Consider the following 26,328-nt stretch of genomic DNA (forward strand, 5'->3'; position numbering starts at 1 on the left):
TTTGCTCTCTCTGGTATCTCCAGGCCTTGCACATAGTAGGCGTTCAAATGTTGGAATGAATGAATAAATGGGTGTACTCTGGTCCTCCTTCTTTTGTCTGTATGCTTCTTTCTGCTGGAAGTCATTCACACCTTAGTGTGAACTATGAATCGATGCCACCCTGCCCCTTTCCTAGAGCACCATGGGAGAAAATGATTTGCCTTCCTGGAGCAGGCCTTAGCGACCAGGTGGGGAGTTTTATCAGGCGAGTGGAGGGGCAGGCTTTATTCTCAGGGCCTGTGACTGGGAGCCATGTCCTCTGCTCCATGGAGTGAAGCCCTAAGCACTTGTGCCCTTTACGTTTTTCAAGGAGACATTTTCCTCCCCTTTGAGGGCGGGACGCCTTCGGCAGGCTGCAGCTGTCAGACCCCAGCAGGCAGGCCTCACCAGCAGCACCCCCCCCCCCCAGGCCAGCGGGGAATGAAAGGCCTCGCCAGCCCAAGGCTTTTCCCGGAGGAAACCTCGCCCACAGATCTGCAGGAAGCCCCATTCACGGGAGGACAGCCCACTACGCTTGGGATCAAGCCCAGGTCACCAGAGCTCAGATAAAATAGGACCTTTGCTACTGGGAACGTATAGTTCTGAGGCCTGGCGGGAACCTGGGAGGAGCTGCTGGCCCTGGAATTTGGCCCTGATATCGGGCTGGGCCCCAGGCCTGGGCTGCCCACTCGGCCCCTGCTGGGAACCCCCAGGCTGGCTGTCTGACCCGATCCTGCTGGTCCCTGATCAGAGGAAAGAGGCTGCTTTTGCCGGTACATTTGTTCCGGGGAGTCCTGGGGTGTTAATGTCTCCTCTCAGAGCTTTTTCATTTTCCACATAAAACCTGTAGTGTTGGTGTGTTCCTGGAGTAGTCACCCTTGCTGTCCTCAGAACTTTGAAGGCTCATTTTTATAAGTTAATGTTTGCAAGAAATTAACTGACGGGTCACTGCTTGGCACCTGGGTCCGTGTGGTCCAAATACTGCTGCGGAACTGATATCTCAATTGGAGGACATTTATTGGGCACCTACTGTATTCCACGCCCCGTGCCACGCACTGAGGAAAGCCCGTGCATCTCGTCAGTGATTACTGGGTGCTGATGCGGGCCAGGCCGTGTGGAAGGCGCAGGGAGGCAGGTACTAAGGCTCAATACTTGACCTTGTAGAGCCAGTCCCCGACTCCGGGGTGCATGAGCTTCCTACTGCCCCTGTGACACATGACCACGACGTAGTGTCCCCAGGGAAAGAACTGAGAGGCAGCGGCCGAAGAGGATTTCCCAGCATCGCAGACAGAAGCTGAGCGGGGACCTGGCCCAGGTGCATCCAAGTCTGGAGCTTGGGTCCCTTGCACTTCCCCTGGTGGTGTGTCATGGTGGTCAGACGGGGCTGGGGCTGAGCCCCAGCTCTGCTCTCTGCCTGACCTCAGGCAAGTATTAGACCGCCGCCTCCCATCTGTGACTCGGGCATCAAAACAATACCTGTCTTGGGGTTGCTGTGAACAGGTGATGGAATATAAGGCTTGTGAAATATTGGTCCCTGCATAAAACACACACACGCTGACCTTTCAGCACACTGAGGATGTATGTTGGAACGCTTCACACACAGTTTCACTGAATTCTCCCAAGAAACACACGGTCACTGTTCACACGCCCACATCGGAGAGGAGGACACCCAGGTTCAAGGGCATGAGTCATCTCCCCACGGCCACGTGCTCAGCCAGCCCCCACTCAGCAATGTCTTCCGGAGAAGCTTTTCTGGGCAGACAGAGTTTGTCAGCCCAGCTCAAAATTTGGATGAGGTAGCAGCTGGAATCCCCACCCATCCTACTGGGCTGCTTTGTCTGTGCCGGCCCCCACCCACCCCAGCCCTCTGGCCACGGAGCCAGCATACCACCTCTGGGAGAGACCGCCCCAGACTGCAAGGAAGTGCTCATATTCCAAGAGTGACAGGGCCACTCCCAGCCACGTCTCCAAGCAAGTCAGTAGCGGGAGGGGCGGGGGGGGGGGAGTGTGGGAGTGTGCCTCCCCCTGCTGCTGGCTAGCTGACCACTGCCATCTGAACTGCCTGGTTGGAGTCTCTGGGGCCAGATGTTATAGGGCAAGCTAAAAATAACCAGGCGGCGGGCCACCACCGGGGGGGGGGGGGGGGGGGGGGGGGCGGTTGGGGGTGGGGGCATGTGCTGGGCGTGGACAAATGATCGGAGGGGGAGCTAAGAGAGTCTGGCAGACCATGCACACTTCTGCTCCCCATTCAAAGGACCCACCTGGCAACAGGGCCCTCTTCTGTGAACATCTGGGAAGAAACCCCTCTACCAGCTGCAGGATGGGCAGCAGCAGAAGGAAGGTCATCTGGGTTCTGTGCTCGCTGCTGCTGCTCCTTGAAGCCAGTTCTGCCAAGAGTATTTGGAAACGGGCATTGCATGCGAGGCTGGCTGAGAAATCCCACGTAAGTACCTGGATGGGGAGGCCGGGAGGAGGTGGCCCATCCCCAGACGCTGTTTGTTCTGTAGGCGCTCCCCCAAACTCAGGCAGGGCAGGTGTCTTTCTTTCTCTGTGAGTGTCCAAGTCGGGTAGTGGGCAGATGGAACTCCCGTCTTCAAAAGGCTCCTTGCCTGGAAGCAAAGAAGCAAAGAGAACATCAGAAGTGTGCATGGGGCCTGTGATGTGCTTTTGCCTACCGAGTCTCCTTTCTCCTGGCAAGCAGCCCCTCGGTCCAAGGACTTAAGGCTGAGCGCTGTCTCTCAACCAAAGTTTTATACAATGTGCTTATGCATTCATGCAGTTATTTACTAATTCAGTAAATGTTTACTGGAAACTGCTCTGGGCCAGGCACTGTGGGGGGTCCAGTGGGTACAAAATGGCAATACCAGCTCCCACCCTTCAGGGCAGCAGAGGCAAGTGGGGGCGGCAGTCAGGTGACAGGTGACGGCAGAACAAAGGGATGGCCTGACATAACAAGTGACAAGAAGCACGTGCCCTGGAGCCAGGTGTCTGGGTTTGAATTCAGGCTCTGCTGCGCACCAGCTGTGTGACGTCAGGCAAATCGCTTGGCCTCTCTGAGCACCCATGATCTCATCTGCTCATTTGAAAAAGACAGAATGATACGTTTCTTTCAACAAAGGTGTTTGCTCACCACTGTTTACCAGGCACTGTCCTTGGCTGTGGGGACACAGCCATCAGATCCCTGTCTTCAGGAGTCCACGTTACAGTAGGAGAGGCAGAAAATAAGTGAGAAATAAAAGGAAAACGTAGTGGGTTTGGTGACAAATGCTGAGGGGAGAAATAAAGCAGGAAGGGGACTAGGAGAGAGGGTGGGAGGGGGGAGGAAGGTGCAATCTTAGATCCTCCCCACCCCGGAGCACAGAAGCATAGAAGGTCAAGGAGATAACACCAGCGCTCAGCATAGGTGTGAGCATCAAGTGACTCAATATGCAAAAAGTGCTTACTTAGCACATAGCAAGTGGTCAGTGCATGTGGGTGACATTCAATTAAATAATGGTGAAAGAAGTTGATGCTTGCCTCCCCAGGTGGAATATAGGTTCCTCAGGGTACAGCCTAATTCTGTCTCATTTTTTGTAGTTCCTGATGTCTTGCCAGGTGGCTGTCACTAAGTTGGTGCCCAATACATTCTTGTGGGGAAATTATGGGCAAATACAATGGAAGCACAGGAGAACTTATGCAGCTCTGCCCCAGGATAGTTAGGGAGAATTTTCCAGGGTTGGGGGCATTCAATCTGGGGCTTTGAAGGATGAATAGGAGTTTGCCAGGTAGAGACATGGGAGAAAGACTGTTTAATGAACCTTGGTACTATGAGGTGTACTAAACTATATTGAGGCTAATCTCAGCCTCCAGGGCTTACATTTTATAGGCCATGCAGGAGGTCACTGGGAGTGGAAAAAAGTAGTAGTGGCTGGAATGAGGATAGGTGTTTGGAAGAAGAAAAGCTCATGTGAGATGGTATAGTCACAGAAGGCTTCCTGGAGGAGGCGAGACCCTGGCCAGATCTTGAAGAATTATTAAGAATTTGGAGAGCCCCGGCTGGCGTGGCTTAGCAGCTGAGCATTGACCTATGAACCAGGAGGTCATGGTTTGATTCCCACTCAGGGCACAATTCCCAATGTGGAACGTGCAGGAGGCAGCCAATCAATGATTCTCTCTCATCATTGATGTTTCTATCTCTCTTTCTCCCTTCCTCTCTGAAATCAATAAAAATATATTAAAAAAACAACAACACACAACCATTTGGAGAAAGGAAAAACAAAGAAGCTGAGAAAGGCCATTCCCGGAAGAAGACTCCATGTGGCTGAGGGTTGGGGGCAGAACTGGTGTGTCAGAGCCCCGAGGGGCCGTCCTTCCTACAGGAGAGGGCTGTGTGTGTGGAAGGAGGGAGAGGGAGCCTCCCAGGTTTCACTGCTCCGTGCTTTTTGCTGGCCTAAAGGATGACTGCATCCTCCTAGGTATTGGCACTTGGTACCACAGAGGGGTTTCTGGTACATCACCTGGTCTTATCGCCACCTAGTTGGGGGGTGCCCTAGGAGCAGACATCTCCCTGGGAGGAATGGCAAGTCTGGGGTGTTGAGGGTGATGGACTCAGGGGATGAGGTAGTCTCCTTAAAACACAGGCCTGGCCCTGGCCAGATGGGTCCGTTGGCTGGAGCATCATCCTGTACACCAAGAGGTAGTGGGTTCGATTCCCAATCAGGGGCACCTAGGTTGCGGTTTTGATCCCTGGTTGGGGTGTACGAGAGGCAACCAATTGATGTTTCTCTCTTACATCAATCCTCTCTCCCTCTTTCCCTCTCTCCCTTTCTGTCTCTCTAAAAATCAATTTAAAAAAAAACAACAACACAGGCCGGGGTGGGCCTCAGACACTGAGTGAGTTGCGTCTAGCCATCCTTTGTCAGGAGCAAGCACCTGAAGTGTGCCCTCGCTGGGTCGGAAGTCTCCCTGGTGATCTCCAGCACCAGCACCCTCCCCCGAGCCCAGTGCTGACACAGGAGAGGTTAGTGCAAGCACTGCCTCAGAGCAAGCCCCTGGGGAACGACAGCCTGTTGAAGTGTGGCTCAGAGGACAGGGAGGCTGGAAAGGGTCCAGGCCCAGGAATTCATCTCGCCAGCTGTGCAGCCTTGGGCTACTCCCTGCCCCTCTCTGAGCCTCAGGTTGTTGCCTGGGAAATGAAGGCAGAGGACCAGATGGCTTCCAGGACTCTTTTCTTTCTGATTCTAACTCCCAAGCAAATGTTCAACAGGGGAGTTAGGAGTCCTAGGAAGCAGAGCCCACACACTCAGACAGGACTTTCCCATGTGGCCCCCGCTGCCCCCACCCCGAGCTGAGTCAGACCTTCAGCCCTGAAGGCAGGCCAAGGTCGGGGGCAAGGCCAGGGACCCAGTAGCACGCTGAAGCCAGGTTGGACCCACTTGGAGAGTTAACCAGAGCCCTTACTAAAGATTAAATCATACGATTTAAATTGTAAAAAGGAAGGAAGCACTCATTAGAAATGAATCACTTCCTACGTATTCCACTACATCTCACTATCCCCTCTGCTCTCAAGATTGCTAATGCCGATGGTATCCGTATGGTGGAAATAGTAGATATTGGGGAACTATTGCTTCTCCTCATTCAGCACCCTCTGCAGGTGGCTAAAACCAGCCACGGTGGGAGTCTCAGCCTATGGACATTGGCCAAGGCTGCACCTGAGAGCTGGTTGTTGACGCTGACCAACTGTTGGCCGTCTGCCCGCTGCCGCAGGCACCCTCTCTCACCTTCTCAAAGCCCCGTCCCTCGGCAGAGTGGGCAACGGGCCCGAGGAATTTCCTGAACACTGTGTACGTTACAGCCCGGGACTCAGACAGCGCCAGAGAGGACGGCGTGCCTTCTGTTCCCACAGGACCCCTATGGAGGCCTGTAAGGAGAAGGCCTCTCCCCTCTGGGCCTCAGTTTCCTCCTCTGCAGCACTGGGCGCCTGCTGTGCAGTCCAATGAGAAGACCGTGGAGAGCCTTGAGCTCTGTGCCTGGCAAAGAGCCACCTTCTCCACATCTGCACTATTCAAAACAAAGCAAAGCAAAGCAAAACAAAACAAAACAGAACGCAGAGCCAAACGTTTAGGAGGCTAGATAAGACAGAAGTGGAATGTTCGTTAGTAGCCTAGTGGCCTGTTCTGGGAGCTCAGGGTCAGTTCCGGGGAGCTGGTGTTCGGGGCCTCTTTCCTGGCATTGACTGAAACACGTAAGAACACTTCCTCTGCGTCAGGCCAAGCGCTGGCCACGCGTTAACTCGCAGGAGCCTCTCAACGCATCGCATCTGCCGGGTGGCGCCCATTGCCACTGCCATGCCAGCCCGCAGATTGGATGGCCCCGCCATCCCAGCGCGGCGCTGTGCTGTGGGTCTGTTTTGCCCCTAAGCTCCCATCCAGGGCAGCGGCAAGTGGCTGCGCAGTGTGCACCCTGCCCAGAGGTGCCTGCCCCGGGGAGGGGACAGGGAGGGCCTGCAGCAGCCAGGAGCAAGGGTGCTCTTTGTCATGCATCCTGCTCCCCGGGCGCCCGCCCTTCGCGCTTCGTCCACCCGGAGCTGAACAGCGGTTTAGGGTGGGTAGTCATGTCCTGGGCTGGCGTCTTCCCTGATAAAGTGCTAATGATATGCTAAGGCCATTCAACCGCTCTTTACCTGAACTGGGCCTGTCTGTTGCCTGTTTGCATCCACAGTAACTGTCTTTTGGGGACGAGCACAAAAGCCCTGTAGGACCTGGCAGCCCGTGCATGTCCCTCAGGCTCCCGAGCTGGTCCTTCTCTCCCGTGTGGCTCGGTTTAGTTTTCAGGAACCACTTTGGCAGATGACCAAGGAAAGCAATTACTTTGCTTTATCGGTGTGACCTTTTGTTTGGTGTTTGTCCCTTGTCCTGGAGCCGGGGCACATGAAGGCAAGAACAGCATCATCGGGTTCAGCTCAGCTCTCCTTGTTCCCAGCCCCCGGGCCTGGCATGTAGTTGGCCTGGGAACTATGAAGTTACCATTAAAGGGATGAATAAATTACATGAAAACCTTCCAGAACAGGATAGAGGGGATGGAACGTTCTAGAAGGCGTCCAGGTGCACAGCAGGGCTCAGCAGACACCCAAGGATCACCCAAGGATTGGTCGAGTTTGCAGTCTTGCTCTCAGCCTGCATGAGCTGGGCTTGTCCCCAGGGTGAGGTCCCAGTTTGGGGGCACCTCTCCCAGGAAGTCCCTTTAGCCGTGCACCAAATCCTGCTCTCAGAGCCCAGTGCTGCGGTCCCAGGGCATCCGGAAATGGCATTCGCCAGTGCACACGGAACCCTATGTCCTCTGTTCTAGGGAGAGGCATATTTTTAGATCTGTGACGTCCAAATTCCTAAGGAAGAGTGCATAATGCTTAGAGGAACATTGGCCTTCTTCCTGTACCACACAAACGAGTCCTGGGGTGCGCTTTTATTGGCCTGACGGTTAAGTTGCTGGAACATTCCAAAGAAAGGGAAAGCTCTTGCTAATGGAATGAATGGGGTGGGGAGGGCTGCGGGAGGGACTCGGGGAAATTGGGAGGGGTCTGGAGACTGGATTCTTTCTCCTTAAATGGAAATGGTTTCAAACTTTTTCCTGATTATAAAAATGATGTTTATTGTAAAGAAGTACAGATAGACTGTCCTAAGTAAAAATAACTTAAACTCTTCCTCTGACATAAGCTCTGTTGACATTTTAGGGTGTGTTTGCCTAGACTTTACTGAAGCCGTTGTACTCTGCATGCATTTTTTTTTTCTTAATAGGATTTTACTCGTATTGTTTTTTAGAAATTTTCATTAGGATAAAATTCACATAGCCATTTTAAAATGAATAATTCACTGACATTTAGGACATTCACGATATTGTGCAGCCAACACCTTTCTCTAGTTCCAAGACATTTCCATCACCCCAAAGGGAGATCCCAGGCCCATTAAGCAGTCACTCCCCACTCCCCTGGCAACCACCTATCTGCTTTCCGTCTCTCTGCATTTGTCTGTTTGAGACATACTATATAATAAAAGCCTAATATGCTAAGTGTCCAGTCGTCCGGTGACCGGTCAACTGTTCAACCAATCAAAGCATAATATGCTAATGATATGCTAAGGCCACTCAACTGCTCACTATGACGTGCACTGAAGACCAGGGGGCAGTCGACCAGTTGCTATGATGTGCACTGACCACCAGGGGGCAGCTGCTCCGACTGGTAGGTTAGCTTGCTGCTGGGGTCTGGCCCATCGGGACTGAGCGCAATGGGCCAGACACGCCCTGGAGCCCTCCTACGGTCCCTCCCCAGCCCTGATTGTGCACCGGTGGGGTCCCTCAGCCTGGCCTGTGCCCTCTCGCAATCCAGGACCCCTTGGGGGATGTCAGAGAGTTGGTTTCAGCCCGATCCCGCAGACCACTTCCCTCAGGAGGGCGCCAGACGCAGGGCTCAAGGCTGGCGAGCACTGCTGCAGTGGCAAGCCTCGTCTAATTGGGACTGATTGGGACAGGGGGGCTGGAACGAGCGGGAGCAGCAGGTAGAAGCTGTAGGAAGCATTGGACTGTGGGTTTCAGCCCGATCCTCGCAGGCCATCCCGGGAGACCCCACCCGTGCACGAATTTGTGCACCAGGCCTCTCGTTTCATATAAAGGGAATCATGTAGTGCATGGAATTGTGTCTGGCTTATTCTTACTGTTTTGTACCTTGTGTGTTTCATTGAACATATATGGTGCGTATGTTAATATGGTAGATCTGTGGCCCCTTTCAAAGGCTGCTATGGTGCTCCAAGGTACAGATGAGCCATTATCTATTTATCCAGCCTCCTTTGGTTGGACATCCAGGAATCAGACTTAGACTAGCAGCATTGGGCTTCCTACCATGGAGCCAGAACTGACATTTTCCTAACCTGCTTGCCTAATAGCAGCAGAATGGCTTGGCACATCTACAGAGGCCTCCAAGGAGGGGAAAGTAGCCCCCAGGCCAATGACTCTCATTGAAGAGAGTCATTTATATCCAAGGAAGGCATGCAGTACTGGAAAGCGCCCACTGTAAATGTGTCCCGCAGCTGCTTGATAATAGACCTGCTATACAGTCCCTTAGCAGGAATGGAAATAACAGATGAAGATCCCAGGTTCCTCTGGGTTTTCATGAAGGATGCTGTCAGCCAAAGGTGAGCTGCCATTTGACCAGGGGGATTTGACCTGCCGTTATTTTATTTAGGCTCAGTGGCAGTGGAGGGGTGGGCGGGCTGGGGCTGCAGAGAGTGTAGGTGCTTGGGACACAGGTGGGAACAAAACCAAGTCCTATGTAAGGGGAGAAAAACAAGAAACTGATGAGTCTGTCAAACACAGTGCTCCCATGGTGAGCAGGGGTTTGGAGCTACTTAAAGGCCAGAGCCAGGCAGGGATCTTGGCTGAGAGGCCCAGCCCATGCAAAGGCCCAGCTGTGGGATGGGCTTATTGTGTTCCAGGGGGCTCACGGAGGCCAGGGCACTGGACAGGAATGAGCAAGGGCAGAGTGGTGGGAGGGAGGTCAGAGACATGGAAGGGTTGGGCGTAGCTCAGGTCTGATCTTTAGGCCCAGGACTTTGGCCTTTAGCCCTTCAACACCACCCTCCCCTGGTGGCTGGGAAGCCATTGAAGGGTGATCTATTTATCTCTTTGATGAAAGTCCATTCTTTCTCAGAACTCCAGAAAACATCCTTTGTTTAGGACCTTCTTTGAATATCACCTTGCAGAACATGAAATATTTCCCCAAGCATTTCATCCTTTCACCTGGGCCCCTTGGGGAAATCAGTCCTTTACCACCCATCACCATCTGTTGTCTCCAAGGCCCCATCTAAATAACTCCGGGAGATTTGACTTCTAAGGCGCTTATCTCTTTTGTTCTCTCTGAATTCTGTGAAACGTTTGAACTTTCCTCTGAGAGTAGTGGCACATCTAAAATTGATCTCTCTCTATACCCCTTAAGTTGGGGGTGCCATTAGGGGAGTACTTGCCTGGGAGGCGTCGAAGGTGGTGAAAAGTATTTCATTTCTTATCTCCAGTTTCTGTTAAATTTCATAAATGAGGCGTGATATAAAAACAGGCTAAGTGGAAAAACCAACCGGCTCCTCCAGACCACGCATTCCCACCACCCCCTGAAGGAGGCCGGGGCCGTTGTCACATTCAATCAGGATTTAAAAGGTGGGACCCCGACATGAGTCCAATGTCGTTAATTCTGAAGAAAATGAATTAAGAGCTAATGGTGTAGGATTATGCCCCCTGCTTGCAGCTTGGAAATTATTCATAATGGCACTTGGAATTAGGGGGCCTGGGCTGAGCAGGGCAGATTGAAAAGGCTGAACCAGGAGACAGAAGTTCCATGCTCCCATCTCCCCTTTGTTTTGGGAAAGAACCACCAATTTCCTGAAACCTTCCATTCCTTACCTGCACGTGTTGGCTTTGTGCTCATTTTTACTTTTCACAAATTTAATAACCTATATTAGGAAGAAAAGATGAATTCTCTGGATGAAGCTGGGGTGGGGACCAGAGACCAACCTGCCCAAGCTCTTTGGAGAGTGGGGGTGGGGGTAGGGACTTGGGGTGGGGGTGAGGAGTCCTGGGAGGAAGTTTGAAAAACACTAGTCCTTGTAATTACACCAATTCCAAGATGCTCCTCCTCTGGACCTACTCTCGGTGGCCTGACGCCCTCTATAGGACATTAGGAGTAGCGCATGGAGTTTGCAGCCACCGCAATAGCTGTGTGGGAAGGATGTTTAGGCATCCTTGACCTTCTGTCTTTTTAGTCCAGATCAGATGGCATATGCCATTTTGTATCTTGCCTTCTCTATTTTTTTTACTAACATAAGTGTTTTTCCTGTCATTAAAAATTCTTCGTAAGTACTTCTAAAGGTTTAATTGTCTTCTTTAAATTGAAAAATTTAACATGTTCATGGCAAAACTCTTTTGCACTAGTTATATACATAATAAAATAGTGAGCAATGAGGAGAAATCTCTCTTGGCTTCAGAACCTAATTCTTCTCTCTAAAGGCAATCCTTGATTGTGTATTCTTGTATCTCCTTCCAAAAAATATATATAAAAGGGTAATATGCAAAGTGTTCCCTTGGGATTTAGACCCGGAGACTGGGAGTTCAATTGCTTGCTATGATGTGTGCTGACCACCAGGGAGCGGCATGGAATGAAGGAAGGCCCCGGCCAGCAGCCAGCAGCCAGCAGCTGGGGAAGGGAGGCCCCGGCCAGCAGCCGGAAGGCCCTGATCAGCTCTGATTGCCAGCCAGGCCTAGGCACCCTACCAGTGTGCAAATTTCATGCACAAGGCTTCTAGTACAAATATATACATATTACATGTGTGCATATGTATCTTTGAAAACATAGTTAGGTGCATAACAAACAAACTGTTCTTTACCTTAATTTCTTCATGAACCACAATGTCATGGTGATCTTTCATAAGCAGGTTAGGGGTAGGTTTTGACGGCTACATCCTACTTCAGTCTGCAGACAGACATTATTTACTTGGACAGTACAGTGGGTGGGATTTTGAAATATGTGTGCAGGGGAATGAGGGGGTTTATAAATAGGAATGTAGATGACAGGAGCAGTTTTGGCATAGGCCAGGGGGTAGGGCAAGACACCGTGTTTCTTCTCAATGAACCTGTCCTATATCTAATTGTGGTGTGTGTGTGTGTGTGTGTGTGTGTGTGTATGGATGTATAAGATCTGCCCTCCACACACCCCACTTTCATATCCAGGAGCAGGACAGTGTTCCTGGTATGGATGGGGTCAGAGAGGCCAAGGGTGAATTGCCTGGTGTGACCAACTCCCCCAACCTCCCCTCTAACATGCTTATTGTATTAGTCACGTGCCTGCAAGTCCTATATGTTAAGCACTGTGTCTTTTAACTTTTATTGAAACATAATACCAAAAGGCCCAAAGAATCGTGTGCCCAACTCCACAAATCTGCACCAGGTGAACCAGCAAGAAGCAGAGCAGGGCCGGCCTCCAGGGATCCCCTTGCTCTCCCAGCCACCAACCACGAAGTGGCCACTGTCCTAACTTCTCTCACCAGACAACACTTTTGCCTCTTCTTGAACTAGAATATAAACAGATTGTGTGTTCTCTTGTGAGCTGGCTTTTTTAAAAAAATCAATATTATGTTTGTGAGATTTACCCAAGTTGTATGGATTTATCCATTCTATGTATGAATTGTAATTCTTAAAGCCCCATATGGATTATAAAATATATATGCATATAGATATATATGTGCATGTACACACATATGCACGTTTTTATATATACATATAGACACACATATCTAGCCTGTTATAGATACATGTATAAAATACATGTGATGTATTTGTGTATATATATCAGGATAGACGCTTAACATACAAACTGGTCACATTCGTTTATCCTTTTTGCTGCCCAATCGGCTTGCCCTCATCTCAGTTGGAGGCTATTACACAGAGAAACCTCGTTAATCCTCAGAGCAACCCGCCCAGGCTGCTTCTGCTGTGCGTACACGAAGACTCAGAAGCTCAGAGGGGCCCAGCGACTGGCCCACTGCGCACAGCTCCAAGCAGCCCTGGGCGCCATTGACACTGCCCTCCCCCCGCAGGCCGAGGAGGCGGCCAGCCCCTGGCAGCCCCGCGCGGACCGCTGCCCGCCGCCCCCGCGCTCGCTGCCCCCCGGAGCCTGCGAGGCGGAGCCCTGCCAAGCCCACTCCGAGTGCCCGCAGCGCCGGCGCTGCTGCTACAACGGCTGCGCCTACGCCTGCCTGGAGGCCATGCCGCCCCCTCCAGGTAGGCGCCCCGGGGCTGGGGAAATGGGGAGGCGGCGGGTGCGGGTGGGCGAGGGAGGGGGGAGGAGGACCCAGGTGAACTGTCCTGCCGGGCCCTGCCCAGAGGTGTGGGCTGGGAGGAATGCAGGTGGGCGTGCCCGTCTGTGAAACGGGAAGGTTGCGGCTCGCTGAGCCAGCTCCAAGCTGGGTGTACTGAGCGCGCTGCCCTCAGGGAGCTCCAGGGCAGGAAACGTGCGCTCCGGGGGTGGTGGGGGGGTGGTGACCCCTCCTGTGAAGATGGGGGAGATTTCTCATTAAAAGACCGGACCCCATTCCCTGGGCCACCGTCTGCTGGAGCCTCATGTGCCCATGGGTGGCAAGGGGGCCTCCAGTTCTGCACGGACTCCACCAGGGTCCAGGTCCCTTTCACTCACGATGCCTGGCCCCGGGGGCATTTGAGATGGAGACCTGGGACCTTAGCAGTCCAGGTGGGGTGTGCCCAGAGAGGCAGGGGGATGCAGACCCCCGGGTTCAAATTCGCCGGCTCGCTGGTGGCCTCCTTAGACCTCCCCCCCTCCCCCAAACACAAGTAGAACGGGGCGGAAATGAGAAAGTGCAGCTTACGGCGGGCCTGATCCTTCCGACGCGCTTGGGCCCCCGCAGGGCTAGGAGCAGGTCATCAATAACATGTATAATCTTAAGGAGGACTTTGGGAGAAACAGTTCTCAGAGATTCATCTTTGAAAGGAAGGAATTTCAGATTCCTTCTGGAGAGAAGATTTAGGACAGGATGGAAGGGAGCCCGTGGGGAACACTGAGGGGGGGGGTGGCGGGAAGGAGGAAAGGAGGGAAGGGGAGATGGACAGCTACCTCCCTCTGGATGGAGAAAACGTGTCCCTAATTGGTTAAGGGGGCAGCAAAGTCTCCACTCTCAGTCCTGCTTGGACTGCACCTGAGGGTTCCATGGGCTTCAGTTACTGAAGGTGGCTCAGAGGTTAGCCCCTCTCCTCTCCTCCCGAGGCCAAAGCTAGAGCGACCACAGTTTTTTTCCTTTGGAGTGAGATCACAGCCCTTAAAGCTGCTCAGAATCACAGTCTCCGGGGCGTTTGAGCACTGCCTCTTGTTCAGAGACTGGGCTGGCACTCAGGACCAGGCGGCTCCTCCAAGGCCCTTTATAAGAAAGACGACATGGCGCCCCCTCCTGGTGGAAGAAGCAATTGGGCGCTTCCCTCCAGGTGTGCAAGTAAAAAACGCTGCCCCTTCCTTGGGATTGCGGATTGCGGATTGGGGATTGCGACACGGCACAGGGACTGTAGCCTCACTGCCGTCCAGGCCAGCTGCTCCTAGCAGTGCACAGCTGGCCAGCTGTCCCTGACATTCCTGGCGGCCTTTCCATACATCATCTCATTTTATGCTCACGCAGTCCCAGGAGGTGGAGAGACTGTTGTCGGCCCTAGTTTACTGTCGAAGACACTGAAGCTCAGAGGAGCCGAGCCACCTGCAGAGGTCATACAGCAGGCAGAGCTAGAGTTTCAGCCAGTCATCTGTGAGGTGTCCACTGCCTCAGGCCCCGAGTGCAGGGTTGTGGGGCCCCTGCTTCAGTACCTGCCGTATACAGGGCCCCTCACTGCCTGAAACATCCCAATCCCAGACACCCACACGGCTCACTTCCTCCTCTCCTTCAGATCCTTGTCCGGAGGTGGCCACTTTCTCGGGGAAGATTCCCCTTTCTGCATGGCAGTCCCTCCTCCAGCCATCCCTTACCCTCTTTACCTGCTTCAGTTTCCCTTATAGTCCACTCCGAATATTGTGTTTTATTTGTGTGTTCACTGACTATTTCCCCCCACGTGAAGGTCAGCCCCACAAGGAGAATTTGGTCTATTTTATTCACTGCTATATCCCCACCATCTAGAACAGTCTCTGGGCCCCTAAAAGTTATTCAATGAATCAATGATTCATAAAATAATAAAATGACTAGTTTTCACTGGCCAGCAGAAAGAGACATTAGTTAGTCATAATAACAATGGTAATGATATTTAACACAAGGTTCCTCACCCTTGGCACTCTTGGGGGTTAGATAATTCTACTTGAGGTTGTGTTGCGGGGCTGACCTGGGCATTGTAGGATATTGAGCAGCATTCCTGGCCTCTATCCATTAGATGCCAATACCACCCCCACTCCACATTGTGACAACCAAAAATATCTCCAGACTTTGCTAAATGTTCCGTGGAGAACAAAATTGCTTCGGACTGAGAACCATGATCTTATATGAGCAGATGACTTGGAGTGCATCAGGCCCTACACACTTCATTGCATTCCCCGGGGGGGTGGAGAGACTGTTTTCAAAAAAGTGAATCTTGAGATAAGGGCTGGGGTACAGGGAGTTTAGGTAGCAGGTGACCCCAGGAAGTTCTAGTGAAGGAGCAGAGAGGTGAGCCTGTGGGCCTTCAGGCCTTTAGGAGTCTGCAAACTGATGGCAGGTCTTAACCAAGTTTCAGTATTCCAAAAAGTATAGCAAAATGTGTACAGTTCCCTGCTGCTCAGAAACCTTTGACCAATGCAGAGGAGAATACAAATGATAAATATTGATAGGTTTCCTATCGGTAAAAGATAGCACTGAAAACATTTTCTATTGTGTGGTGGGAAGAAGAAGGGAAAAACCACAAGATTGGAAATAGTGGCTGCGGAGCGTCATCATGCCATCCCTCTTGTTTGGAAATTGCAAATTATTTGTTTGTTCCCCTGCTGTTTCAATTTCCACGCTGTGAGATGATCCAGCATTTTTACCAATACCCATCTATGTACTTTCAAAGGCACTAGACAGCACATGAACCTCTTCAATTTTATCATGTTTCTGATTCCGACTAAAGCAGAGGTCAGAAGCAAATGTAATCTCAGACCAATTTCATTTGATCTCCAAAGTGCTTTAAAATTTTTAAATTACTAGATGCCAAACATTTAAATACCAGAAGATTTATATTAGTTAGATTTATAGCTTAAATCAAAAATCAGCTCTGGAAACACTGGGAACGGCTGACCAAAGCTGACCAACAGCTGACCCACTGAGGCAGAAACCCGCTCTAGTTTGCCATATCTGTTTGTCCCACCTGGCCCGATTCTCTCCTTTATATTATCTATCTGCCTCCGGGAAGTATTTGGGCTTTCAACCCCTGCTTTGGATTTTTGAAGACCTTTCAGTCTAAGTGGGTCACTCTTCTGGTTAAAAATGTGCTGGTTATAGAACAAGCTGTGCTACTGTAACAAAAAGACCCATAAACTCAGGGGCCCAACCTATGAGGCGTTTACTTCTCCCTCAGTTAATAGGCCAGAGGTAGACAGATGGTTCATGGCAGCCAGGTGGCTCTGATCCACAGTCATCCAAGGACCCAGGTTCCCTCCATCTTGTTGTTCCACAAGATCATAGTGGCTCCCAGCCTGTGGGAAGAGGGAGAGAGAAACAAAGGGGAGAAAACAGGCATTGATGCAAGAGCAAGACCAGAAGTTACACCATCACTTCTGCTCACATTCCATTGGCCAGAACTCAGTCACACGGCCAAACCTAGTTGCAAGAGAGGCTGGGAAATGTAGTCTCCAGCTTGGCCACACAGTGGCCAGCCGAAACGCAAAGTTTTATTACTAAAAGGGAAGGGCAAGTGTATGCTGGAGAACCACCATGGTTTCTCCCCCAGAGGCTGGGGCATTTCTCAGCTGCCTGAGGGCGGCCTCAATTTAACCATGTGTTATTTTGTTAGTTGTAGATTGGCTGGTAGAGCCGAAACCTCGATGGCTTGGTGGCAACGGCTGGCTCCTAGATGGCCCTGAGGAGGTGTTACAAGGTACCTACAGGATCAAGCCCAGACTTGACGTCATAGCCAGGATCCCCCTTTTCAAGCTGCCACCAGAATACTGATAATAGGGGCTTCCTCTGCTCCAGCACACTGCCTGCCCCCAAATACTCAGACCTCTTATAGCCTCCCCCACCCCAACACAGAGGGAGGGGGGCCTGGCCAGGCTCTCAGCATCCCCAGGACAATACAGAGTTTGACTCTCCCTGGGAATGGGGCCCCCTTCCTGGTGGAGAATTGAGAGGGAGGGTGCTTGGGGCTGGTTTGCAGATCCCTAAAATCCTAGTAAGGGGATTGCTGCCTCCTGATGATGGGAGCAATGGTGATGGGAACCACATGTGGGCCCGGGACCTAGAGAACTGTAGGGTTCAACTGTGCACCCTTCATGTATGTCATGTGCTTGTGATTCTGCACACTTCTGTGTGTGTGACTATGTCCATGAGAGTGTACAGCTGTGAAAGAAACTGGCTGTGTATGTCTGAATATTTGTGCATCTGTGTTCATGTAAATGTGTGTAACTATAAGTGTGGATGTGTGTGTGTGCGCAGGATTTGTGTGCATGTGAACATGTGTGTGGATGGTTGTATGTGTAGTGTATATATGTGTTAGGACTTGTGGGGGTGGTGAAAATGTGTGTGTGTGATGTGTGAGTGTGTGTGTATGTTTCAGGATTTTTGTGTGTGAATATGTGTGTACACATGTGACTATAAGCATGAGCATATGTGTTTCAGAGTGTGTGAGTGAACATATGTTTGCATAGCACTATGCATCTGAGGGCACGTGATATGACTTTGAACTGCTCCCTGTGTGTGTATGTGTTCATGTGTGCATATGTGCATGTGCACACATGACACTGAGTGAAAACCAAGGCTCAGCCTGGAACCTGGGGGCACAGTCGAGAGGTGGCCCCTCTGGATAACGTGTTCACTGCGCTCACTGTCTCCATGGCATGTGTCCTTCCCACAGCAGAGACCTGCAGCACCACAGAGGACGGGGCGGAGCCACTCCTCTGTCCCTCAGGCTACGAGTGCCACATCCTGAGCCCGGGTGACATGGCCAAGGGCATCCCCAACCGCGGGCAGTGCGTCAAGCAGGGCCCAGCAGGTGAGTGTGGGTGCCCAAGCCCCGCCCAAACTCACCCTCCTGTAACCCCCACATGTCGAGATGAAACCACTGGCCCCCGGAGCCTGGCTGCGGGCTTTCTGTCCTACCACCATGACCCTCTTTCAAATCTTCCATCCTTTCCCCCGCGCCAGCCCTGCCGCCTCCTAGCTGGCTGACCTTGGGGTCAAGTGCTTCAGTCTCTGAGCCTCGGGTTTCTTGTCTGTAAAATGGGGACACTTCATGCTATTATGAGGGTTCATTTAAATCCTACATAAAGGCCTCAGTAAACATCTGAGATTTTATATCCACCTGTGTATCTATGTTTTGAATTATCTGAGAACCCTCATTCAATGTGGCTTAATTAGTCTGTCTTTGGGGAGTATGAATAGCATCACTTTAGTTTGCATAATTTTCCCAAGAGTGGAAGGACTGGATGGTGGTACCTAAAACCCACATGTGCCTCATGCAAGACGTAAGGTTGAGAGGTTTGGTGTGGATTTGGAAGAAATGTGTGGCAAGTGAAGAATCTGGAACTTTGGGGAGATGTAGGGCAGCTTATCAAAGGTGAGCTCATTGGAGCTTCGAGTCCACATACTCCAAGGCCCACGTCCCCACTTCTGCCCTCTGAGTCAAGATCAAGGATAATTACAGTGACCCTCCTGGCCAAAAGGACACGTCAGAGTGCATGGTCGGCCAAAGCTTCCGCCCCCCCCCCCCGATTTGATAAATTTATTTCTCTCAAGTGTTTCGAGAAAGACATACACATTAAATCAGTTGTACATTTAGCATCATTGTAACTGCAAATAAGAAAATTATGAGACATTAGAACTGTTTTTGAGAACCCTGATCGCTGGAATTCTGAGCTTTGAAACAAATTGAACCGATTAGGCATAATTGTGACTTCTCCAACATTTCACTTGCTGTTTGGGTTACTAGCAGGTTCTCCAGCCTGACAGCCTGGGATTCCAATGGCCACCGGCCCCTCATGGCTGTGTGTCCCAAATAGTAGAACCTTCCCAGGCCCCATTTTCCTTATCTGTACAATGGGCTTTAATGGCTAAGCGGCCATGCCTCGTGCTTCAAAGCACAGAAGAGAAACTTTAGACGCCAAAATCAAACCTTAGGAAGATGGGGTATGCGGTCCACCAAATGCAAACCCCCGAGGGCAGGCCAGCCTGCAGGAACACGCTGGAGTATGAGAGGAGCAGCCTTTATCAAAAGCGAGCTGCGGGCGAGTCAGGCGTCCTTTGGACTGTAGTGTCATTTTTCATAACTGGAAAGGCCTGGAACCACTCCACCTTTATCATCCCCTGATCTTGCTCATTTCGTTATATGAAAGCCACTTCAAGGCCAGAGATAAGCAAAGAGATCGATGAAGTGATGCCTGCTGTTGATGGAGTGCCTCAGAGACACCGCCTTTACGCTTTAGCTCAAGCCTGCAGAAGGCGGGGTATGACCAGAAGGCAGTGTCATGTATGCTTAGAGTGCAGGCTCAGAGCCACTGAAACGGGTTCGAATCCTACGGCTTTCTTCTCTGGTGACCTTGGGCAGGTCACCTAACCTTTCCTAGCCTCCGTTTTTTCATTGGTAAAAGGAGCTAGTGATGGTCATGATAGTAATTGCTTCCTGGGGTAGTGACAAGGCTTGAATGAGAGAGCACCTGAAAGGCCCCTAGAGCAGCGCCTGACACGTAGTAGGTCCTCAGGGAATGTATGCCACTATCTCTCTGTCTTATGGAAAAGGGAGGACAAGTTCAAGACCTTGCCCAGACAGTGCATACAGCTAACAAGGAGCAGAATGGGAATTTGGAGCCTGTTCACCTGCTCCAAAGAACTGTGGTGTGTGTGTGTGTGTGTGGTGTGTGTGTGTGTGTGTCCTCCCCTCCACAGGAAGATCTGAGCCTTGCAGATAGGAATGCAAATGAAACTTCTACCCTTGGCCCCAGGGGGATTTCCACTTAACTAGAATTGTTGGTACTTTTAGGGAGTTTGAAACCACCCTGAATTCCAACAACTTTCCCTGGAGCAAAGGTCTCAGGGGGGAGAGGGGCACTGTTGAACCAGAGCGATCAGGGAAGAAGCCTTTTATTTATTTATTTTTTAAACTACATATTTTAGACGAACAGAAAGTGAGAAGAATAGTACCTTGGGCCCTCTGACAGGTGACTTGGCCGGCTGTGTCGTGAGCAGGCATGACCAGCCAAAACTCATCCCAGGGAGAGGCAGGAGCAGGAATGTTTCAGAGAGCCTCGGGCCTGGAAAAGGTCCTGAACCTGGCTTATTGCAGATAAGCTATCCACCCCAGCATGCGGGTTGCCCCCCTTGGCCCCTGTTGCCTGTACAGTAACTGTCAGTGCTGGTCCCAAACACCCAGATGATTTTAAGGGTGACCACAGCACAAAAGGAAACAAAAGGTTCAGCGAGGCATAAGGTGATTTTTTAATTGAGACATAATTGACATATAGCATGGTATGAGTTTCAGGTGCCCAAACGTGATCTGTTAGTGTTGCAGCTGTCAGACATGGCTGAGCCGCTGCAGGGGAGATGTGAGCTGCCCAATATTGGCATTGGCATGTGAAATATTGTGTTCTGACCAGATTTCCACTCTCTCCCAAATGTTTTCCTGCTGTGGGGGCTGAGGGAAGAGGTGGGGTTAATGGCACTCAACAGGGAGAAGCCATTTGAGACATGAAATTGCCAAGGGTTGACCACTTTTTAACACACAAAAATGTCAATTTCATATGGTTTCTTCTAATATTTGCATACATGTGTTGTAAATGAAATTATTTCTTTTCATCCTCACAATAACTGAAGAGGTACTGATTTTATGCCCATTTCCATGTGAGAAAACTGAGGCTCAGAGAGGATTGGTGAAGCAGTTAAGTGAAGATTCAGTCTCGAGTTACTTTGTCATTTGCAGTAATGACATTTGAATCTCTTTTGAAAGGACTAAAACAATACTATTTACTCCCCAGGTGAACATATTTTGTAATAACATTTGCTAAACAATATGCTGAAATTTTGCATCCAGTTCATCATTGGTCTCAGGACCCCTTTATACTAAAAAAATAATGAGGACCCCCCCACAGAGCACTTCTCTGTATGACTGTGATATTTACCATATTAGAAACTAAAGCTGAGACACTAAAAGTATTTATGCATTAATTCATTAAAATAACAATGATAAATTCATTATGTAGTAAACAGAAGTAACATTTTTCTTTAAAAAATAACATATTTCAACAGAAAAAATACCAGTGAGAGGAATGGTGTGGTTCTACATTTTTACAATTCTGTATATGAATTAAGAGGACTGGATTCTCACATCTGCTTCTGCATTGGATCAGCTGCGATACCAAAGCCATGTAGCCTCTGGCAAAGTCTACTGTACACTCTTGTTAGAATGAGAATGAAAAACACAAGCAGTTCTTTAGTATTCGCATGAGAGTGGTTTGGGCCTTCTAAAATTCCGGCAAGGTGTTTAATCCTCTCACTTGTTTTCCAGAAGAGCCATTCCAAAGACATACAGTTCACAAAAAGTATCCAGGTAAGAGAAGAAGCATTTTTGCTTGACAGAGTCCTAAAAAGGACAGTGAGCATTCTTGGGTGGAGAAGAAAAAGAAAGGCCCAGGGACTCTCAGGAGAACTATCGTTTGAAGCTGCTGAGAAGGGAAATGGCCATAACCTCCCCAGGTGCTTTTATGTCATCAGATGACACTCTGGGGTTGCGGGGGTGGGACGCCAAGATATTTCTGTTCTGAAAGTCTCTCCAACCTGGGCAGTCCTCCAGGTGGCATCTGACACGGACGGGAGCCCTTTCAGGCTGCAGGCTGGAGGGTGGAGGAGCCGCTAGACTGGTGGCTGAGAGGGCCTGCGGCAGCAGCTCAGGGATGTCTCATAGGAGACAAAATAGAAGCCGGGATTGGTCAACAACGTAAAAGGGCTGTTGTCTGATGCGGGGCGGAGGAGGTATGAGTCGAGAGGCATTCACAGCAAATGTGGTTTCATGGTAAACATCAAACATCAGAACCTGGGATTGGAGAGACTTTCATTCACAGAATTGGAAAATATGGCTGACACCATCATTCCATTCAGTTATCCATTGCTCCGTCCACCCAATAATTCAATCATCTATCCATTCATCATCCATTTAATAATTTATTCAATCATGCATCCATTTATCTATATCCAGCCAGCCATCTTTTCATCCAATAATTGATTTAATCATCCCACGCATCTATCATATCTTGATTAAGCATTTATCAAGCATTCTATGCTTATTCGTTCTTTATTCTATTCTTCATTCTGTGCTGGAAGTTGGGCTACGTCTGTGAACATGGCAGACCAGTCCCTGCCATCATGCAGCTAATGTCAAACCGGAAATTCAAACAATAAGCCAAGTGGGTTTTTAGTAACAGCAGGTGTGAAAATCCTGGCAGCAACTAAGCCATCAGTGCAGCTGGAGCGTTTAGTGAGCGAGGGGGAGAGTGGCAGCAGATGAGGCCAGAATTGTGGGCAGGGCCAGGACACACAGGTGATGGGGCCTGGCGAGGAAAGGGGAGGGACTGCAGGGGGGGACTGTGTACCTCGTTTGTGGGAAACGGGGAGACAGGGCCAGGCTGATGTATTTGGACTTAACTTAGCAGTGATTGGTGAGGCTTTGAGCAGGAATCGACATGCCGGTCCCGACAGAGCCCTGTTCTTTTTGCAGAGGGTGACACCAAGAACGTGGCGGAACATGGAAAAGGACGACAGAGGCACATTGAATAAAGCGGCCACGGGGTAGGTGGGAGTCGATGGCAGGGAGGGGGGATTTGTGCAGCCAGCTATCCGAGGAGGCTTTCACCACAAAGTTGACCGGTGGGAGGGTGAGAATGGGGCTTCACCTGCGGGTAGAATTTTAAACTCCCTCATCATTTCAGAGTGAACAGATGAGAACTCTTTGTGTTGTTAGAGTGGGCGTTTCTATACCCTCCAGACCTACATCCAAAGACTCAACTAAGTTGTAACTTAACTTTCCAGTCCTTGCCTTAATGCATCCGTGAACAGGCAGACAAGCCCTCCATTGTCCCATGACATCTGTCCCTCCCTCTGTCACACGATTCTTTCGAGGGCCAGCTCTATGATAGGCAGGTGCTCAACAGTCACGCACGGCACCGCAGTGGGCTGGGAGCTGTGGGGGTGACGCAGTGAAGAGAGCAGACAGAGTTCTTGCTGTGGGGGCGGGGGGGGTGCATCTCCTACATCCTTTAGTAGGAGACTGAACAAGTCAACAAGTAAGCCAGCAAGAAAGGGACAGGCTGCAGCGAGTAGTGGGAAGGAAGCGGACAGGCGATGTGGTGCGGAGTAGCCGAGCCTGGGCTGGGAGCAGCTTCAGACGGGGTCAGGGGTCACGGAAAGCTGGGGGAGGAGCCAAGACTTGAGATGAGGAGGTGCTGCCGTCGGAAGACCTGGAGAATGAGCACCCAGGCAAATAGAGCCGGAAGAAGAAACGTCCTGATGCGGGAAAGATCTTGGCTTAAGCAGCGATTTACAGCCTTTTTCATCCCAGAGCACACACACACACTAATCACTAAAATTCTGTGGCACACCAAAAATATATATTAAGTTTGCCCATCTGACAAAGAAAAACACACACCTGGTATCATGTTGATTCATTCACACCAGATGGTTATTGTTGTGTTGGCTGTAGTCATTTTAAAAAATATATATGTTTTATTGATTTTTAGAGAAAGAGGAAGGGCGAGGGAGAGAGAGATAGAAGCATTGATGGGAGGGAAACATGAATCGGCTGCCTCCTGCACAGCCCCACTGGGGATCGAGCCCACAACCCGGGCATATGCCCTGATCAGGAATCGAACTGGTGACCTCTTGGTTCTTGGGTCAACGCTCAACCACTGAGCCACACCGGTTGGGCTGTAGTTATTTTTTTATTTGGCAATCGAAGGGAAAGGTGGTCAGGGCCTGTGCCTAAACAGTTAGGTATTGCATGTTTTAAAAATTCTCCTGGCACCCCAGAGTGCCACAGCACAGTGGTTAGAAATCACTGGCTTAGAGGAGCCCCAGGGAAGCCCCGGGGACAGAATGGTGCTGGGGAGGCCGGCCCCGGAGGAGGTATGGTGAGGCACAGGCTCTGCTCTCAGATGCAGGTGAACACAAGGGTTCTGGGACCCCAGCAACTGGAGGGGTCTTAGCAGGTAAAGCCTCATACCCACCATCCCCTGGGAAAGCTGAACGTCGACACATGGTCAACAAAAGCCCTTGGAAACGGGCAGTTTCCCCAGGATGTCCTTGAAAGGCATCAGGTTTCAGATTCCAGAACGTTCTGGTGTGAGACCTCCTGGGAAATCTCGAGCCAGTGGGGACTGACGCGGCAAGTCTATTACCTGCTGATGACAGGAACCGTCCTTGCAGCGGGTCTGACCCACCGCGGGCTGTGAGCCTTAAACGTGCACGTGCCGGGGGCCAGGAGGGAAGGACAGACTGTGAGAGGCCTCTTGGATGGCTTCTGGGAGCCAACAGACCTGGCCTCAAATTCTTGCTCTGCCACCACATGACCTAGGCAATGACTTCAACTCTCCAGCCTCAGTTTCCTCACCTATAAAATGGGAATGATGGGAGGGAGGTGTTAGGAAGTAAGTAAGGTGGTACCTCCAGGGATGTCACAGTGCGTTAAGAATTTAGTCTCTGCAGAACTGGCACCTTTCTGGTGTCTGGTGGGGAAGAAGGAAGAGGATGACACAGATTTGTGACCCCACGTATTGCCTAAGCAATGGCTCATATTCATTTCTTCTTTGCTTTCTTCTTAGCTAATTTGAAAGGACATTCCTCACTTTCTGCTAAGCCTTGGACACCGTTGTATAAGAATGCTTTGACCCTCAGAGGTCATGCCCAGCTCAGAGAGCATCACCTCAGAGATGCCGAGAGACAGGACACCGGCTTCATCCCCAGTGCCCTCCTGGCTGGGTGACGGTGGGAGCCGCTGACCGGCGCCGGGTCCTGCTCTGTCGCCTTGGAAATGCCTGGATCTCACAGACGCTACCTGGGAAGAAGGCACTGCCTTGTGAGCACGGGCGAAGCTCCTCCCTAAGTCAGAGTGCCTTTTCATGTCATTTACAGTCTTCGTCCAGGCCCGACTCTGGTGGGCACGCACCCAGCCCTCCCAGAGTCTCAAAATATAGCCACGTTCTCCCAATACATTCGCTCATCATAAAATGAAGATGAACGTACCTATCCATGCGTGATTCATAGCTTTAACCACCGGACGGCCTTAAGTCGGACCAGGGCTGAGGCCACGGGCTCCTGGGGGTGAGAGGGAGGGTGGGTGTTGCTGGGGAGTCAGCTCAGCCCTGCTTTCCGGCCACGTGTGGGCTGTTTTAGTTAAGATCCCTCTGAACTGGGTCCTGGGAGGAGGATTTGGTGAAAGTGACGTATTATGGAAGTTTCTGGGAAGAACAGGCGGCAGGTGGAGAAGTGGGACAGGAGGGGAAAAGGTCAGACGAGGGGAGGTGTCAGGGTGCTGCAGAGGGTCACTGGTGCCACCCCTGGGCGTCCTCGAGGCAGCCTGAGTCCCACCAGGCCAGCTCCAGGGCAGGAACCCGTGTGGTCACTCAGAGGCCCTGCGCTTGGCATAATGAATTCTCAGCGATGGTTGAGCCTGAAGCCTACGTGTTCATTCTGCAAGCGATCTGTGGAATCCGCCCATCGGGGGAAGGGGTGCCGAGTGTGTGTCAGGCTCCCAGCACCTCCATGAGGGGGCAGGGCCACCCTTGGGGAGGGGCCGTCCATTCCAGGGGAGCCCCCCTCCTGGGCACACAGGGCCCACAGGGGCCTGGGCAGAGCCCGGAGGGCATCTGTTACACAATTCAAATCTCGACAGCGTCTGCACGAAAAAGGGACACAGATGCTCATAGGTTTGTGGGGGAACTGATTCAGGTCAGCCCACAACCTGCTCTAAAAACAGATTGTGGTGATTGGTATCAATGAATTGTTTGGCAGGCTTCAACCTTTTGCATTCCAAATGTGGAGGCAACGCCTGAGTACCCATATTTTAAAAACAAGCCACGCTCCTGTCCCCTGTCCCCCTGCACGTCCCCACCCCATGCACACTATACACGTTCTCTTGGAAAATAGTCCACGTCCCGCTTAACGTGGAGATGGATGGCCTTGGTGTGTGTGTCATTTCTGAGCGTCAGTGCGTTCAAAGGGATTCTTGTCTTACTGCTTTCGTGTGTAGAACACGAGTGAGAAGCAGCCGAGTGACTCCTGTAAACGGGGCACGAAGTGGGCATCCGTCACGCCGCCTGGGGAGGACTGGACCTTCACGTTGATGGAAAAGAAGGACGACTTTGCCCACGAACGTCCAGTCAGGAGACATTTCAGAGAATGAGGTTATGTCTGTTCACTCCAGGCACAAGCCTCAGAGTGGAACTTACTCACACGCTTCCTGTGGGGCAAGCCAGGGGTCACCGCTTGGGTGACCCAAGACCTGCCCAGTCTCCCACATGTCCAGGAGGGGGGATCTCACTGGTCTGGAAGGGACCTGGGGCTGGGGTGGCGGTAGCTCCTGGCAGAGAGAGAGAGGGGTCTGTAA

At 51.1% G+C, this 26,328-nt stretch overlaps 1 protein-coding gene across 2 annotated transcripts; it reads left to right on the forward strand.

The window, feature by feature from the left end:
• Positions 1 to 2,217: 2,217 nt before the first annotated feature.
• Positions 2,218 to 24,964, forward strand: WFDC1 (WAP four-disulfide core domain 1). Of its 2 annotated transcripts, none has more exons than XM_079799575.1 (7): positions 2,218 to 2,461; positions 12,627 to 12,810; positions 16,540 to 16,623; positions 17,599 to 17,736; positions 21,244 to 21,282; positions 22,447 to 22,517; positions 24,545 to 24,964. In XM_079799575.1, the coding sequence occupies exons 1-6, from the start codon at positions 2,246 to 2,248 to the stop codon at positions 22,503 to 22,505; spliced, it is 720 nt and encodes a 239-aa protein (XP_079655701.1). In that variant the 5' UTR covers positions 2,218 to 2,245; the 3' UTR covers positions 22,506 to 22,517; positions 24,545 to 24,964. The 2 variants fall into 2 exon arrangements, with proteins under 2 accessions (XP_079655701.1, XP_079655700.1); XM_079799574.1 differs by having other exon boundaries at positions 2,221 to 2,461; positions 21,241 to 21,282.
• The last annotated feature ends 1,364 nt before the right edge of the window (positions 24,965 to 26,328 follow it).

The sequence above is a fragment of the Cnephaeus nilssonii genome, assembly GCF_951640355.1.
Source record: "Cnephaeus nilssonii genome assembly, chromosome: 20".
Taxonomy (NCBI): Eukaryota; Metazoa; Chordata; class Mammalia; order Chiroptera; family Vespertilionidae; genus Cnephaeus; species Cnephaeus nilssonii.